The 18,334-nt window shown below is 47.7% G+C and overlaps 1 protein-coding gene across 4 annotated transcripts in view; it reads right to left on the reverse strand.

Annotated features, from left to right (window-relative positions):
- Window positions 1–421: 421 nt before the first annotated feature.
- Window positions 422–18,334, reverse strand: part of Babam2 (BRISC and BRCA1 A complex member 2) — a 506,746-nt gene continuing 488,833 nt past the window's right edge. For 3 of the 4 annotated variants that reach the window (XM_023711099.1, XM_023711100.1, XM_023711098.1), the window contains one exon: window positions 422–805. In XM_023711099.1, the coding sequence (XP_023566867.1) occupies window positions 726–805 (80 nt within the window). In that variant the 3' untranslated portion in view covers window positions 422–725. The remainder of the gene's footprint in view (window positions 806–18,334) is intronic. The other variant, XM_004627389.1, reaches the window with a different exon arrangement.

The following is an 18,334-nucleotide window of genomic DNA, read 5'->3' on the forward strand; positions in this document are numbered from 1 at the left end:
ACCTACAACCCCAACCTTTGTCCTTTAGGTGAATTCACACAGTGCTGTAAGCACTGAGGCACTCCCATCAGCAACTCTACTGGGTGCATGCAGCAAACCCCAATGACCCTGCCCCTGCTGCAGTGTGGGGGCAACTGTGCGCATGGACCAAGGGGAGTGGGGGCGGGGGAGGGTGTGTGCATGGGATCCTATTGGTTCTCAAGTGCCAGCCTTAAGCCCAGCTGAGTGGGTATCTAGATTCTGCAGGTTGTCAGATCCCTTAGGTGTTTCCTTTTTTCACTGGAGGCTTACTCAACAGAAATGTTGGGTTGAAACACACACACACACACACACACACACACCCCACTAATTTTGATGTGGGGGAGCCAAGGGGTGTTCAACCTTGAAACTTAACAGAAGTCTCAGAGACAAAGGCTTTGGAAGAAGGCTGTGTGTATTTATGACGTTTTACTTTTCCTGGAAAATTACTGCATTACCACTTGTGAGTTTATTTCTTCCAGCTAAGAAATATAATGAAAGAAGAGGGAACAACCAGCAGCGATGGGCGCTAGGATCCAGGGTACCACCAGGCAGCTGGAGTTCGGGCTCCAGCAGAGCGGGCTGCCTGGGGCGAGCGGACTTGCTGTGTGAGCAGAACACTGCAGTGAAGACGCTCCAGGCGGCTTCCAGGAAGCAGCCATGTGTGCTGACACGCATGTGGACCATGCAGTCTGGCTGGCCACCTTTCAACACTGGTGTTTCCTAGAGCTTTCCATTGGCAAATGCAGCCTCCTGGAACTGAGGGACAAAGGTTTTGAAATAAGCTCTGGTGGGAAAGAGGAGAGAAAAAAAATTGTGGTTAGCACAAACAACTTAGAAAAAAGTGCAACTCAGAGCTTTCAACCTAACTCAGAACAGTTGTTATTTATTGTAAGCATCTTGAGCTAGATTTTTTCTCTGCTGATGCAAAGCCCTCTAGGCTTTTCCAAGGGATGTACATGTAGTTCACCATGGTGCTATCTCTCCCAGATACTTAAAAGCTCTCTCCCAGATACCTGCCTGGCTGCCAACTCCTTCAAACAGTATACTTGGCTGCCTTTTCCTGAGACAAAGGCAGGGTCTGATCTGAGGTATAAGATAGAGTGACTGTGTTGGCTGATGCATCATTGCAGAGATGTGAAGTACCAGAATGTTGCATTTTCCCCACAACTGGACTTTTGATGATATGCACAAAAAGGACCTAGTGAGGATTCCCAAATGGTCCATAGCTATTTCCAAACACACATGTGGTCTGGTCCAGTGGAAAGAAAGCCAAGCTAGGTATTAAGAGAATCTTCCCCCAAAATGTGCCAGGCTCTGGGGAGGTGATACGGCTTTCTGGACATCCAGATTTCCATGCAGTGAAGCAAGGCCACGTTCCTATCAGGAGACTCACACATGCTGAGCCTCTCTGCCTGGCCAGGCTGTGTGATGAGGCTCTATGATGATCCAGATGTTCCTGCTGTGTGGGAGCCCTCGGTCTGAGGCGGCAGCAGGCCCAGAAATCCAGTAACACCAAGTCAGGTGGCAAGGGAGTCTCTGCAAGGTGCCCTCCTCCCCCAGCCAGACAACCAGATTCTTCCCGTCTGGGCCACAGTGCCTGCTGAGGCTCTTTCTTGGCTCTAGCTTCCATACAGCCTCTGCAACATTTTACTGTCAGCTCCTCTTTGGAAGCTCTCTTCCCCTGTAACTTCCTTGACACTAAACATCAGAGATCTCTGCTTCTCTCCCCACTCCTCCCCCCAGATGCTATCTTTCCTTGGGCTGGCCCCTCCCTGCTCTCCACTCCTCATGCAGAACAGGGTCTAGGTCACAGTTACTGGGTTATTTGAAGGCTTGCATCATACTTAGCAAAATACTCCTCAGTCCAGACTCCAGTCCACTCCCCTCCCAAACGTCCAGTCCCACATTCCTCACCACCTGCAGGACATTCTGACCTGGAAGTCACTCTGTAATTCTAACCAGCATATCCACATGATGTTTTCATCACTGTTAGGGATCTGAAAGTGATCTGGCCACTCGGTGCTTCTAACAGCCGTCAGAAGCCTTCTCAACCAGGTTCCATGGCTCCTAAGCCCCTGTGGTAGTTCATTCTCAAGATGCCCTGCCCCCATGTCTCTCCATTCTTGATAATGCCCTGCTCTGGTCTTGTTAGTTGCAATACAGCTACAGCAGAAAGGCGCTCCCCCTGTGCACGAGGCCCACCTCCCCTGTTGGTTGCAACTAGATGGATTCACTTAGAGGACAGTCTTTGTTGCCACCCAACCAAGACCTCAGGGCTCCCCAAACACCTGGCCTGGCTCTCCATAACACTCATGATCTGGCTCCTACTCATTAAAAAAAACAAACAAAAACTAGTTATCCTTTGTTTCCACTATGTTTTTTGAGGGCATTTACCCCTTTGAAAAGCTAAGAAACTGAAGATTCTTTTTTAACAAATGCAGGACACTCCCCCTCCTGGACATACCACATGTCACTGGGAGATCACAGACACCCTCAGTCACCCACGGGCCAGGATGGAAGCCCCATACTCGCATCCCCCAGTGACCCCGATGTGACCACTTGTTCTTCCTCAGTGTGCCATTTCCCATCTCTGGGCTCTGTTCACTTTCAGGCCAGACGCCTTGCTCCTTAGGTGTTCCCTGGCCACTGGAAGGTTCTCTCCTGCTTCTTCCAGGAAGAAGTGCAGTGTCCTCCCTGCCAGGCCACACTGCCTTGCCCTGGAAAGGAGGGGTGCATTCTCCTCAGTGTGACACCCACTGGGATCAGCATGCATTCTGCACAGGTTGTAGCTTTAACTGATGCAGCGCCTGACAGCCATGGGTTTGTAAGAGGCAGTTAGGGCATGCCCATGACAAGCTGCAGAAGGCAGAGACAGAAGGCAACAAATGTAATGCTCCTACACTGATGAAAAACTTTAGTCCTTTCTCCTCATAGCCAACAACATGTGAGGAAGATGGATAAGGCACCGCCTCCATCACTCCTGGTCACTGCAGCTGAGTCAGCCACAGTGTTACTTTTATCCCAGTCCCTGTGCTTGCCTAAGCAGGCGCTCAGTCCTCTGAGCTATCTCGCTGGACCTAAGATGCTACTTTCTATGACACTTAGGACCTCAGAGCCCTTGCCCATAAATACACCAGGCCACAATTGTTCTTAATGCACAAAGAAGGACTGATGTGGCAGAAGAAGCCCTAGACCTACAGTGAGGCCGGGGGGACCACAAGCAACCCTGGCTTTTTTTCTATGGAAAACAGAGGGTCATAAGGCCACCCTGATGTGATGCTGGGTAGGACAGTGTGCAGCGACTGCCAGCTGCAGCCCAGACTAGATGTCCTCATTCTTTACATGCTTCTGCTGCTCTCTGCAGGGGTCCAGATGTATAGCTGGAGGCAGCCTGGTGGCCCTTCTTAGAGAGTTCAGACTCTGCCGCCAGCCTCTCAGCCCTTTACCTGGCTGCCTCAGGTGTACTGTTGGGATGGGGACCATGGCTGGAGTACAGGCGAAGGCTGCAGCAGAGAGGCTGCAGCTACTCTGCACCACGAGAGCTGGCTGCGACCGCGCATCAGCCCTGGGCACTGGCTGGAGCTGCACAGCCATGAGCCAAAGGCAGCTCTCCAGCACCCTCCTGGCCGCAGTCTCAAGGGCTCCTTTATTTCCTCAGAAATTTCTGGGGGAAGGGGATGCAAGGTCCTCATACAAAAAGGTCTGGGCAAGAGGGAGTTTGCTTGAAAGGCAAGCGCTTTCCTTTTCAGAAAGTTCTAAAGTTTCCTGCGTGTTCTGGGCTTTCCCTGCCAGAGCAACTGCATGCCACTGGGGGAAGCGTGGCGAAGGCTATTTAAAGGCACGGTGCTACCAGCTGTGCGCAGTGAGCACTTGCTTCTCAACTTGTATCCTCATTAAGTCAGTGGAGTGGGGAGGAGGGGAGAGGGAAAATGACAACTGGCTCCCACCCATCTATAGATGTTTTTAAAGCGCTGTTTTCATTTATTTCAATTTTTATCAGAGAAAATGGAGAGTTGCCCAGAGTAAAGCTTGCTAATGGCACAAGTTATCTGTCATCTTAAAAAAAAAAAAAAAAACCCAAAAAAACCTTGACCCAGAGGCGAAGCTTTTGGAGTGTAAGCTGTGGGTGTGGGGGCTCTTTCCCTCCTTATTAACTAGCCAAGGGTTTCCAGCGAGCAAGTGAGTGAGCAAGACACCCACCCACCCCCCCACACACCCACACCCCACCCCCACACACATGGAGGGAGGGAGGGGCTGGAGTCAGCCAGGGCCTTCATGGGTCCCACATAGGATAGGAATCTATTTTTACACCAAATTATAACTCAGTAGGTCTTTGGACAAAATAAGGTTCTGACCCTCATCATTGATTTCAACCCCTTTGCTTAAGGTTTCAGAAAAATCACAACCAAGTTGGATTCGAGAGTCTCCTATAAGAGGTCAAAATGTAGAAAATGGACTCCCAGCTGTGAAGTGGTCAGTTCTGGCTGGATAGGGAACAGGAGGGGTGGCATCCAGGCTTCTGCTCACACACAGGGCACAGGAAGGTGAGCTGCAGTGTTTAGATCTACTTTTCTGGGCCTTGGGCCCGGGATTAATCTCTCTTGGCTGAGAGCCATGCCCAACAATCTCCAAGGCTGCAGGATGTGGAGGGCAGGTAGTGCAGAGCAGGCTTGGGGACCAGCTAGACCTGAGATCCAGGTTGGCAATTCCCCTGCCTAGCTGGCAGGATCCCTTGGGCAGGTGACTTCTGCTTTAGTCTCTTCATCTGTAAAGTGGGGCTAAGTCTGTCTATCTTAAAGTGTTCTTGTGAGGATTTAATGAGATGATACTAAGTACTTAAGATGAAGTATTTAGAAGGCTACCTGGCATAAGAGATGAGCAATGGATGACAAATGTTACTATGGGGACAAAGCTGGGCCTACAGGGCAGAGCGAGATCTGTAGAAACAGCCATGAGCATAAGTTACTGCAGAAGAGGGACACACTGTGTGGAGAGGGGTCCTGGGCCTTGCCCCAGTTGATCCCCTTTCCACTTATCACAATGAAATGGCAGCTGACTGCAGAGACAGCCACTCTCAGGGCTGGACACTTGGACAAAGCTTTTGGGCCACTGGACAGATTGTAAAATTCAGTTCTGAGCTGTTTCTGATGTAGTAGAGGCATCTAGGGGTGAACTCTGCAGCCAGGCCTTTGCTTGTCTTCTGCCCACACCTGCCTGGAAGGCTCCTTGTGTGTGGTTTTGGTTAAAGGTTTGGTCAGGGAGGAGGTCCCAGCTGTGCATTAGAGGGGTGTTTAAGAGTCACATGGGTTTGGCTGCTCAAGACAAGGGCATCGTTAGTTGGCCTGCTTCTCTGACAGACCTTTTTATTTTGCAAAAGCCTAAACAACTGGTTTCCTCCAAAACAGGACTTGAGTCCTGGAATTCAAAGATGCTTTTCTTTGGGCAGCTGGAAGATGAGACATATGGTGTCTGCTGAGGCCAGGCCAATGTGGTGATGGGGTGGGAGCAGTGGTTCGGGGACATGACCCTCACTGTCAGGAAATCAAGTACATATAAATCAAGCCAGAGGTCATTTTTGCAAATTGAGGCAAGTTTCAAGCATCTAAGTCTCACTGGTTTTACCAGTTTTATTCTGCAGCTGTGATTTCAACTGGCACATGTTTTTAATCAGTCATATGAAAACCAACTGAGGTCTAAAAATCAAAGCAACCCTGTAAATAGTGTCAGACAAGTCCCGCTAATCATGCCTCGTGGTTGTGCTTTGTCCTCTTTGTCCCGAACCTCCACTGTAAATACTGTCCTTGCCTCATGTCGAAGGGCCATCCTTACAACAGGCTCCCTACAACAAGACCTGGTTCTGTCTCAACACTATGCACCTCAAGCCCATCCACGACCTCACGTGACATCCACTCATGGGGTATTTTCACTGGCAAGATGGGAGCTTGCTTCTGTGCCCTGGTTGATGGTAGTGTGGTACTCTGGTGTGGGATTTAGGAACAAACAAGTAGTTGTGACAGTTTGAGGGTACAGCCCTGCTAACAGCAAGCCTTGAGCAGCCTCTTTGTTTCAGGGGTCCATCTCATCACATGAGGAAATAACATGATTGAGATGCAAAAGCTTGAAATTATGTTAAGAACAAAAATTAATCACATGCTCCCAGATTCAGGCAGAACCCCTCCCCTCAGCTGATTCAGTTCCTCTTGCATGGGATTCTAAGGTGCACAGTACACTCACCTCCAGCCCAGCCACAGTCTGCCAGGGTTTGTGGTGTTCAAATTTGTGTCTAGGCTGTGCCTTATCCAACCTCCTCACTTGTGAGAAGGCTGAGAGTATGGCCTCAGTACAAGTTGAACTGAATCAAATGCTATTTAAAAGAGGATTTTAGAGATCCATTTCTAGACATCAAAATACTGGGATGATATCTGGTACCTGCCAAATCATGGGGTACATTAAAGTGATCAAAACTGCAGCAATTCCCTCCTGAAGTTCGCTGGGGGGCCCCTGGAGCTCTGTTCTGCTGGTGCAGCCTGCAGTCAGCTTCTGCTACACAGGGCTAGTACTTGCTTCCAGGGCCTGCACGTATGTCTATTCTCCTCACAGGCCCTGGTGCAAGATATGGGGAGCAGGAGGAGAAGAGCACAGGGCCAGCTGGCTACATGAAAGGAGGAACAGGCCTTGCTATGGGCACTGAGTGTCCTTGGCCACAGACCTGGCTTCCTCCTCCGGGCTTCTGTCTCTGTGGGTGCATATATTCCATAAGCCAACCTCTTCCCTCATCTGACTATAAGCCACTGGCGGGCAAGACCATGTGTCACAGGAATCCAGCTCTGTAGCCCTAGCTTCAAGCATAATGCCTCTATCAGTCAGCTTTCTGATGCTGAGACAAAATATCCAACATATACAACTTAAAGGCACAAAAGTTTATTTTAGATTATGGTTTCAGAGGTTTTAGTTAAGGTCAGTTAGCTCCAGGGCAGAAACACCATGGTGGAAGGAGGAGCATGATGGAGGAATACAGTGAGTGGGAGCCAGAGAAAGGGCCAAGGACCACCACAGCAGCGAGGACGCACCTTTAGAACCTTCGATGGCACGCCTGCCATAGGTGCGCCATCACTGGTGAAGTATTCAAGGTCAGGCTCCCATCACCCACACAAACACACCCAGAAGTGCCCTTTACTAATCTCCTAGGCTCTCTCAAGCCAATCAAGCTGATAGTCATGATTAACCATCGCAGGACCCAACATAGTGCTCCACACAAATTTGTCAAACAAATGTAACTACTCAGCTTATTTGAAGATGTACTGCAGAATGACAGAAAATTTTTAATAAGAAAACCTCCAAGCTTTTACAATCGATCATTACAAGGAAGGGAAAAATAGGGCTGCTATGGAACTTGCCACGTCCCTTCTATATGGCACATAACAATGTCAGTCTAGGCCCACTCTAAGCCCCTTGCAGACTGAATTTGGGGCTGGCTCATCATCGTGTTCTTAGTGCTCCCAGCAAGTGCATATCAATCAGGTGCCCCAGGGATGTCTCTGCAGCTCCAGCACCTGCATGCAGAGCACAAGCCAGCTTCCCATCACAGGCTGCTGCTCCTTCCATCAGAACCTGCTTGATGAGAAGCTGGGTGGGGCTGACAGGGTATACCTGGTTGGGCTAAGGTTGAGGCCAGGCAGTAGGTGTGGAGAGTCAAGGGATGTGGAGCTGCCTGAGGCCTAAGAACCCAGAGCAGAGCCTAGCCTGTACTTGTATGCTCTCCCAAGCTGCATCTGCCTGGTGTGCCAGACAGTAGGTCATCCGCTTACTCTGCCAGTGCTACCAGAGCAGGAGCTCAGCAGAGGGCTGGAAGTGACGATGGCTGTGTGGAGTCCATGGCAGTCCAGGGACCTCACCACAACGTGGCCATAAGGAAGGCTACTCATCAGCTCACCTGCTGGGGGAAAGCAGTCTTATGGCCCCGAGTTAGCACCAAAGTCACAGAGCACTCTCCACTTCTTGTCAGCAAAACGGAAAAACCAAAAACTCTGAGGGAGGAAGTGCTCAGGGTATCCAGCAGTAGAAAAGAAAACTTGGACTTGGAACCAGAAGTGGGCCCTGCTGGAGTGTATGTGTGTGGGGTTCCACACAAGATGGCCACAGCCAGAGCTTCTGGCAGGTGGTGCCCCACCTGCTCTGCACCAGCTTGAGGCCATGCATGTGCTATCCCCACACATGTGTACAGGTAGCTCTGTGGGCCCAGGTGTCAGTTAGAGAGAGGGAGGGAGGGAGGCAGTAAAGGAAGGGCAGACATGCAGTGTGGGAAAATGATATCCACACTGGCACAGAGCAGGGTCATTCAAACAGTGGGCTGCAACCTATTAGTGGGCTGTGAAATCCATTTAGTGGGTCCTGATCACCATCAAAATAGAGGTAAAGAAAATCAGAGTGCGTCACATGTAGCAAGGGGAAATACTGTTTTGTGAATCTATTGTTTAAGTTATGTACATGAATTAGGATGCAAAATAAATATCTTGTTGTGGATTGTGGTTTAAAAAAAAGTCTGGAGGCCACAAGTGGAAGGGAAGGGAGATGCCAACTGCACATTAGACATCATGCTATTTGTTTTCATCTGTATTATTTTACACTTGTGCCTCCTACCAGGCCCACTACCAGGTCGGTGTCTTTTTGCCAGTGAGAAATGTATGGTTCAGAGATGCCAAGTGACTTTTCTAAGATCATAAAGCTAACAAGGGACCATACTATTTATGAACTGGAGCTGCTCGACTTGAAAGAACACACTCTCTCTACCCTGTGAGGATTTCCCATGGAAGAGTGCTCCATCCTTGGCTCTACCACACAAAGCAGCCCTCCAATTTCTTATCTATGAAACTAAGAGAGATGTTTTCCAAAGTATTCTGATTTGATAGTCTTCCCTCTCCCACACATCATTTTAGATGAATGTAGTCTCCTCCATCAAAATTTTCACTAGAACTGCTAATAGCCTGGTAATAAATTTTAGGAGCAACCTACTACCAACTCCTATGATACCCGAAAAGCCCTCTCAAGGCTCTCTCTCTTGTGTACCCAGAGGTGGTGACTAGTCCCTTTAGTCCTCATCCAGGAACCTGTACCGAGTGGCCTCTTCTTGGAATTATGAATGATAACAAAGGAAAAAGAACAAATTTGACCCCCCTCTTCTTGCTCGTGAGGAAGTACTAGTATGCCCCAGTGAGACTGAAACCGCTCAGTGTCTGGAAGGCAGAAAACGGTGCGCGGGGGGCGGGGTGGGGGGTGGATAAGGTCACATGAGAAGCATTACAAGTGTTCTCTAAATGAGTGCAGTACCAGAAGAGCAGTGGGTACCCAGAAGGTTGCTTTTATTTTTTATTTTTTCAGAAGGTTCCTTTAAAAAGATGTCATTTGCATCTTAAAACTCCTCTAGGGTTGTTGAAGTACAACCTCGGCAAAGGACTATAAAATGGGACATATTATTACCCCTAGTGTGCTCAGCTTGTGAACTGGGATGGGGGAGTGCTGGACTGACTTCTGCTGCTTCTCATTTGTTACATGAGCTTGCTACATGAGCTATGTGGGTGAGCCATGTCATTTGTCTGTGCCCCAGATACCGCATCTGTAAAGTCAAGGGATGGTTTCTGAGACCATTGCTAGGATAAGTATATTATTATCCCTTATTGTTATTATTTACTACTACTACTACTACTACTACTACTACTACTACTACTACTACTCTGGTATCCATCCATCCTCTCTAGAGACAGTTTCTCAAGAGAAAGCAATAATTTAATAAATGATTCTCTGTACTTTGCTTAGAGGGGTTCCCTCAAGGGCCTTAAAAAGTTTTGTCAAAGGCACCACAGAAGTCTGAGGTTGCTATGTACTTTCCCTTTGTCTCCAGATCTGACTGAGGGTTCCAGGAATGATGGTCATCTTTCCTCCATCCTTCAGGCCCACAGACAACCAAACATTCCCACACTCTCAGGCTGTGCCTGCCCTAGTCATGAGCTGGTCCCAGCAGGGGTAAAGGAATGCATGTGAGCAGGCCCTGGTCCTCAGGGGATGCATAGACACTTGACTTCCAGGGCACAGTGCTGTGTGCTAACCCTGGAAGGGAGCCGGGAGCTTTGCTTTTTAGTCATGGCCAAGCCCTCCTTGGCCCACTCATTACTGCTGTTGAGCAAACTTGAATTTGCTTTTTCTTCTGCTTAGAGCTTCGCCAGGGCATTATGCAGTAGGCCAGACGTCTAGCATGTTTAATGACAATAGTAATAATTTGCATTTATACAAGGTCTTAAAGTGTATCACAAACAATAATTAATTTTCTTTTGCAAGCCTGGGAGCTAGCTAAGTTGGAGCCCCTTTATTTTGCAGATAAAGGGTACCTTTTGGATCATTAGACACATGGGGCCTTTCTACCTACTCAAAACCCAACTCCTCTCAAGGCCTGGCCAAGCATCAAGAGTTCCACAGAGGCTGAGGCTGCCAAGCCAGGCATAACCCAGCCCAATGAGTGCTGTACTCTTGGGCCACTCAGTTGGTACTCATCAGAGGAGCACCCGGCAGCAGCTGGAGGCCCCTGAGCACCCTGCAGCCCTGAGAGCCAGAGCTTACTGACATTGCTGAGAATGGTCTTCCTCCTCTGCGATGGCAGTCTGGCCCTTGTGCTCTCACTCCCAGCTCCTGCTTCTACTCTCTGAAACAAAACTATCTGTCACAGACTGGCTGGGCCAGGGGTGCGAGATATCGCTGGTACAAAGTTCTCTACTTCTGTGGTCAGCCTTGGACAGAGTATGGGGGCTCAGACCTCCCCAAGGTTTGGTGGGGCCTGCTGAGCTGAGTGGTGTGGTAGCGGGAGATGCCACCTCATCCCCCAGGTGCTGAGGCCAGGGTGTCTCCTGTGTACTGTGGGAGGAGTGCCCTGGGTATTGCTAGCTCTGGCACCCCAGGCCTGTTCAGGTTTAAATGTTCCTCTTCCTTCCTCTCTTCTCTTTTTTCAGGGCTGAGAATCAAACTCAAGGCCTAAACCATGCTATGTAAGGAAAACCAAGCTAGGCCCCAGCCCACTAATGATCTCTTCTTTAGTCTACACAATAATGGTAACTCCAGGGGCTGGTTTCTGGAGATCAAGCCAGATAAGAATCTTTTTAGTTGTTTTCTGTTTGTTTTGTGGCACTGGAGACTGAACCAGGACTTTTATACTGGGCTACATCCCCAGGCCTTTTTAAAAAATTTTTATTTGAGACAAAGTCTTAATAAACTGCTAAGTTACTTAGGCTGGGCTTGAACTTGCAATCGTCCTTTCTCAGTCTCCCAGAATGCTGTGAGTTTTATTTTTCCCTTTATCTCTCCCTGTCTCTCTTTCTCTACCCTCTTCTTTCCTTTGTCAGAATAAACACATGGTGTTAAACTTCAGCAAAATTGATATTGAGCTGAGAACCAACAGAAGGACAAGGAACTCTATGACCTTCCTCCTCCCCCAGGAGAAACAAAGGAGCAATCAAGGCTGGGGCGGGACACAAAGGGGCAAATGGAATTCTTCACTAAATTTAATTTTAAAAAGTCAGATCTTCTGGGGAAAACAACTCCCTAGAGTGATTTCTGGGTCCTTGCTGGTTTGCTTTATGCCTGAAAAGACACCACCCTCCCTCTGCCAAAAGCACATTGTTTGGGTGGTATTTTTCTCACAGTGGCTTACCATGGAAGGAATTTCGAGCATGCATTGAAGGCTGTTGTTTTCCTAAAACCTTCACACTACTGCTGGTGGAGGTTGGCTGGTGGTGACAGCCCCATTCTGCTCTGACCTCACGTGATTCCTACTTTCTGGTTTGCAATCAGGTGATAGATAGTCTCTGGCTTGGATTTGGGATGGATCATTGATCTGGGAAATGACTGGGAGAAGACAAAGGCACTGTAGATGGAACCTCCTGGTGCCAGCCCGGGACAAGCCACCCTGTAACCATTCCTCACTTGCTTTCAAGGGAAGAACATGGACTTCAATGTCAGGGAGAACTGAATTCAAATATGGAAGCTATCCCTTATGACCTGTACACCTGGGGGAATCCTTAGGTCTCCATTTATATCGCTACTGTGGCTACTATAAAGTGACAATGCCATGCACATGCTAAGAACTCAACACATGCTATCTTTCTTTTCTTCTCACTCCAGTGTCACTAGACAGCTACCTAAAGACACCCTGATGGACTCCTGTGTCACTTAAATTTAACTGTCATTATTGAAAGTTTTATAATAACTTCATTTTAACTTAACCACACCAATTACAAAGATGGAATAGATTCTGTTATTCTACAACCATGGCATCCATGAAGAGAAGCGTGCAGAAGGGAAGGAACTTGCTCAGAGTCAGCCACGGGGTAAAAGCAAAGGACTTGGACATGAATCACAGTCCTGCCAAAGCACACTGCCAGGCTGGGAGGGTCTTCTGAGAAGAAAGTGTGTGTCTGGATATTCCCACATGCATTAGATAGGCCAAGCTGTGTAGTGCTCCACCCCACATGCTGCGCAGGGGAAGCAAGAGGCGCCTGGTGACCAGGAGCAGCATGTTCACAAAAGTGGGAACGTGTGTCAGCATGTAAGTGCTCTTCTCTCAGGCCCTGGGCTATGGCACCATGCGGGGTGGGCCTCCCAGGTCCATGTTTCCCCTTCCCATGGATGAGACAACACTCGTGTGCACATGGATCCTAATCCCAACTTCCGAGGCCACAGAGAGGGAAGCGCTATTCCTTAGCATGGAGCTCTGAACATTTTGGGGCTTGGGGCAGTGATGAACTGCATTCTCTCTTCCCATTTTTTAGAACTGAGAAAGGGGACAGGAAGTAGACATTACATCCTTGGCTATGGAGGACTCTCAGCACCCCCGCCCCGCTCCCCTAGCCGCTGAACTCTGGGAACTGTGGACAGACGCAGGATGAAAAGGGGAGGATAGGAATCTAAAAAAACCCATCTGCATGGCTGGCCTCAATATAACTTCCAGCACCAACGGAGGAGTAGAATCGGACTCGACTGTAATGTGGCATCACCCTCAAGAGAGTTCATCACAACTGTCTCAAAACCACTCTCACAACACACCCTGCACGAGAGGGTGTCCTGGTGGGATTCACCACTGCACATGTTGGGTAGTGTGTAACCCAATGCTTTGAGAGTGAGGTCAGTTCCCATGACCAGGAGTCTGTCTGAATCTCCAGCACATTTCTTGGTGCTGCTAGTGTGCTGCCTTTGAGACAGAACATATGGAAAATCATGTGCTTAAGTTGAGCCAGTTTTAGGTCAGAAGTTGACACAGAAGAGCCAGGGCTTGGGCTCTCCAGCATCAGCACTGAACTAACCAGGCCTACTGGGCCTAAACAGGAGGACAACTTCTCTGCACCAGCCCTGGGCTACCCATCCTTCAGCCCTGAGCCTGGGAGCCCCTGGCACTACAGCCCTGCTGCAGGGGACAGGTATGGTATGAAGGGGGTACTGGGAGCCTGTCCAGTGAGGTCTACGGTTTCCAAGGCCAAGGCCATGAAGAGTTCACCTGCTGCTGGCCAGCAAGAGTCCTGTGACAGGGCCTTGTGGGCTTCTGACACACTGGGCCTCAGGAGGGGCTGCTGTATTTGTGGGGAAGTACAGTTTCCAGGCCATGGGAGCAAGTGGGGGCTGAAATCTCCCCTATGCTGGGCTTGCTAAGCTGTGTGTTCACCAGAGGACATAGATCTAAAGAAGAAGATAGCTTTTGTTTTACCCCGAGGCATTAGTCAAACCAGAATGAACTCAAAAAGGATACTTTTTTCTTGTCTGCACAAAGGTTTCTTATAGGCCAGGGTGGTACTGACACACATTCAGTCATATGTTGTTGGTTTCTCCATTAGACATCTGATGTAGAACACAGATACAGAAACTTCACTGGGAGACAAATCATGTATATTAGAACCTTGTTTGGATAGGCTTTGGGGGAAGAAGGTAAAAGAGATACTTCTTTTCTTATCTGCATTGCAAAGGCATCTTTAGAGGCATTTCTGGTTTTGTTGCCATTGCCCACCAATTTTCAGTATCCTCCCCTTTCCCACTGCTCAGTCTTGGAAACTAAGGTAAAGCCAGATCAATCAGAGGTAGGTAGAGTTTGAATAGACACACAGTTCTTAAAGGCCTTGTTTGGTTCCCTCTCTTGCCGTGTTTGCCAACAGGATAAATTGGCATTCAAATCCCCATTCGCTCCCATGTAGGTACACACAGGTCTCCCTCCCAAAACATGCCACTGAACACAGTCAGACCTGCACAGCTGCAGGATCTTTTTTTCCAAAACCAGTACACACCATGGGACCCAAAGCCACCAGACCAGCAAACAAACAGACATACAGCAAAGTAAACTATAAAAATACAGCAAAATTAGCTCCCACCCTTTCTAGAGTTCAATAATGTTGATGTACACTCTGCGCTGCCAACTCCAGGGGAGAAAGAAAGAGACTGTTTCTCTAGATAGCTCCTTATTAGTCACTCGGGGACCCCGCACGGTGAGAGCCACTGTAAGTGCAAAGGCTGCAGATCACTGCATCTGGAAGCCTAAAGATCAGCTAGTTTTCTTTAAAGGACCAAATAACAGATATTTTCAGCATGGGAAGCCAGACACCCTACTGCAACAATTCAAGTCTGCCCTTGTGGTAGCAGCAGTCATAGTCAAGATGTGAACCAGTAGGTGTGGTGATGTTTCACAACACGTTCCAAACTTTACTCACAAATGTTAAGAATCTTTTCTCTAGCCCAGCCCCTCCCTGTGCAGGAGGAAAGGGGAAATGACTGACCCTGCAGCCACAGAGTCATCTGGACATCCACCCCAGACCACATTTGAAAAGCTTGGTGGGAGCAACAGAGACTCATGCAGGTCTAAGAGCCACTAACCTCGAGGCCAAAATGGCCACCCCAGATAAGTGGAGATCCTGACTGAGATAGCTTCATCCAAAAGGATAAAAAAGTAAGTGGAAAACGACAAGTTAAAATCTCTGTACATGGTAAAATCTATGGGATTTTAATGTCCCTGTCAAACTCAGGACACACAGTTATAGTTTTCTGAGGATATGTTGCTAACATTCATTCATCAAGGAGACTTAGGAATGATCTTAAAGTGTCTTTGAGAAGTGCTGGAAAAAAAGGGAAAAGGGAACTGGAAAGCCACTGGCACTTGTCTGTGAACAATATGAGGAGAAAACAGAAAGTTCATTTTTTCCAGTCAGCAGCTAGTCAAACATCTAACAGTACATAAATGGTCATGGAGGCCAAGCCCTCTTATCCAGGGCTGAGAACAGGTTGTTTTGGCTGTCAAGCATTTTCAAAACAAGTTTTCTTGGTCTTATGACAGGTTGTGGCAAGAACAAGAAAATAAAAAGAGAGGAAGATCCCATGATCACTGCTCTGGGCTTCCACGTGGGCCGGCTCTGCCTGCACGGTCAAGTTTGCTTTCAGAGTGTTCAGATAAAGCTGATCTTAAGGTTAATACCCCCTTGCCAGTGACACCATTTAATAAAGTAATTCCTCTAAAAACTCTCTGGCAACAGGATAATCATTCTAGTCTAGGAGGAATAAAAGGTCAAAGTCCCTCTTAAGCCCAAGGGTGCTATTCTGCTTGAACCTACGCCCTGCTTTGTTTTAATTTCCCCCTCATGTAATGTGGCTCGATTCTTTCCCTGACACAGGTTGAAAGCTATCTGCTCAGAGGTGGATTTTTCCATCTCAACCACAGAACCTTGGTCAGGGTGGGGCAAAGAAAGCAGCAGGAGGCCCAAAAGGACAGGCAAGGCATAGGTTGGGCCTAACCAGGGCCATTTGCTCCTGCTAGCAGCAGCAGCCTGCTCTGGGGCTGAACAAATTGCCTGCAGGAAAGGAATCCAGTTCACAAAGCTGAGGGCAGTGGTGCAAAGGACAGAGTGCCAGGCAGGGTCCTGGGACTACTCATTACATAAGCCAGAGAAAACATTCTGAAATCAACAAGACAAATGTGCCATGAATTCTCAGCTCCCATGGGTGATCATTCACTCCTAGTTCAGACTCAAATTCTAAAGCGCTATGTGACCTGGGCAGCACACCTCCCTTCTGGATTGTCCTTTCAGCTCGATACTGTGACCTCAGATTACTGGAGCAGTGTGCACGCAGCCCTGTTAACCTCATGCCTAGATTTCAAGTTACCAGGCCACAAGGGCTTTCTTCATTATGCCTGCTGTTGGCAAAAACGTTCTCATGAACGATAAGCAAAGCCTCCATGGGACCTTCAAGCTTGAAGAAGCAAAGGATGATATGTGTTGGTGCCCAGATGCAGAGAGGGTAGGGCATAAGTGAAGGTTAGCCGCAGACATTCCACCCACAGCACCACGCAGTGGGGACATCGGCACTGAATATCTTTGCTCAGGAAGAGAGTTGAAGGTACTGCCTAAAGCCAGATAGGGAGACAGGAGGAGAGGGAGAGAGGGGGAGAGAACGAGACAGAGACAGAGAGACAGAGACACAGTGATAGAGAGACAAGAGACAGAGACAGAGGGACACAGACAGAGAGATAGACAGAGACAGAGACACCCACAGAGACACACAGAGACAGAGAGAGAGATCTTTCCCCAGACCTGTATATACTCTTCTGGTTGATTCCTGGGTCATCCAGAAAGCACTCTGTCCTTTGCACCACTGCCCTCAGCTTTATGAACTAAATTCAACTGTCAGATAAATTGCAAATAACATTTGAGCATAAATATGTCCTACATACTGCATGGGACATTCACATGCTAAATCATTTGTTATTTATCTAAGCTTTAAATTTGACCCAGCACTTTGCATTTTCAGTGCTACATCTGGCAACCTAACTCAAGAGCTGGCCTTGGAAAGCCAACTGAGGTGGCAGAGAAGGGAGGAAAAGGTCCAAACATTCCTTTGTAGTACTCCACTCACATGACCTAAGAACTTCAGTTTTCACTGCCTTTATTAGTATTTTCAAGACTGGGAAATATCTAGGACTTAGTGGTGTACACCAAGGCAGACCCCTATCAACATGTAATCTTTCAACTTAAGGAAAACTTCCTGCCTACAGAATGAAGGGCCAGATGCTGCAGCATGGTGGTCAGTAACCGTAGCCACCACTAACTGCACTGGAGGAGTATGTTGGGCAGTTTGCAATTATTTCCTCACTTAACACTCAATCCCCTGTGAGAGAGGTTGTCTCCCCCCTTACAAACAGATGAGAAATCCAAGACTTATACAGGTAAAAGCAAGCAAAACAAAACAAGCACTGGAAAGCACAAGGACCTGCATTCTGCTGGTCTCATTCTATAGCATGTGCTCTTTCCACTCTGCGGAACTCTGTTGCCTACCTCCTTCCCTTTTGTCGCTCTATTATTCCTTCCATGCTGCCCTTTTTCTGTACTACTAATCTTGCCTGTCTTTCACTGTTGGCTTTCTAGACCCCAGGACCCAGGTAGCATCTTTTTTCTTCATAGTGCATAGGTTGATATTTCCAACAGATATTTGTATATACTTTCATCTCTATAAGTTTGCAAAACTTCTATTTGAATTTAGTAAATGCTGCTGAATGAATGCACAGAAAAGGTACTGGTATTCTGGGGAAAAAACTAACCTAGTAACACCACTACAGATCTGCAGCACCAGTGTTCTCTAAGCCCAAGTATCAGTCAAGCAGGCAACCTGGATACTACAAGGGATGAGCGCAGCTGCCCAGTGAACCTGGGATAACTCAGAGCAGATGCCAGTTAAAAAGACTGAGTGGAGGAAAACAGAATGGGAACAAATAAATATCCTAATGCTGCACCTTCAACAACTAGAAAAGGAAGAGCAAACCAGGCCCAGAGCCCATAGACGGGAAGAAATCATAAAGGTTAGAGCAGAAATTAATTCAATTAAGATGAAGAAAACAGTTCAAATAATTAACGAAACAAAAAGCTGGTTCTTTGAAAGATTAAATAAAATCAATAAGCCCCTAACTAACCTCATCAAAAAGAGGAAAGAAAAAATTCAAATACAAGCAATAAGGAATGAAAAGGGTGTAATTACCACAGACTCAGTGGAAATTCACAAGATTATCAACAGCTACTTTGAGAATGTTTACTCTCACAGAATAGAAGACACTGAAGAAATGGATAGATTCCTAGAAAGGTACAAATTATCAAAGCTGAATCTACAAGATATAATCACTCTCAATAGCCCAATAACAGGCAATGAAATACGAGATGTAATAAAAAAACATACCGACAAAGATAAGTCCAGGTCCAGATGCATTCACAGCTGAATTCTACAAGACATTTATAGAAGATGTAGTCCCTAT

The sequence above is a fragment of the Octodon degus genome, unplaced genomic scaffold (assembly GCF_000260255.1).
Source record: "Octodon degus isolate 3935 unplaced genomic scaffold, OctDeg1.0 scaffold00019, whole genome shotgun sequence".
Lineage (NCBI taxonomy): Eukaryota > Metazoa > Chordata > Mammalia > Rodentia > Octodontidae > Octodon > Octodon degus.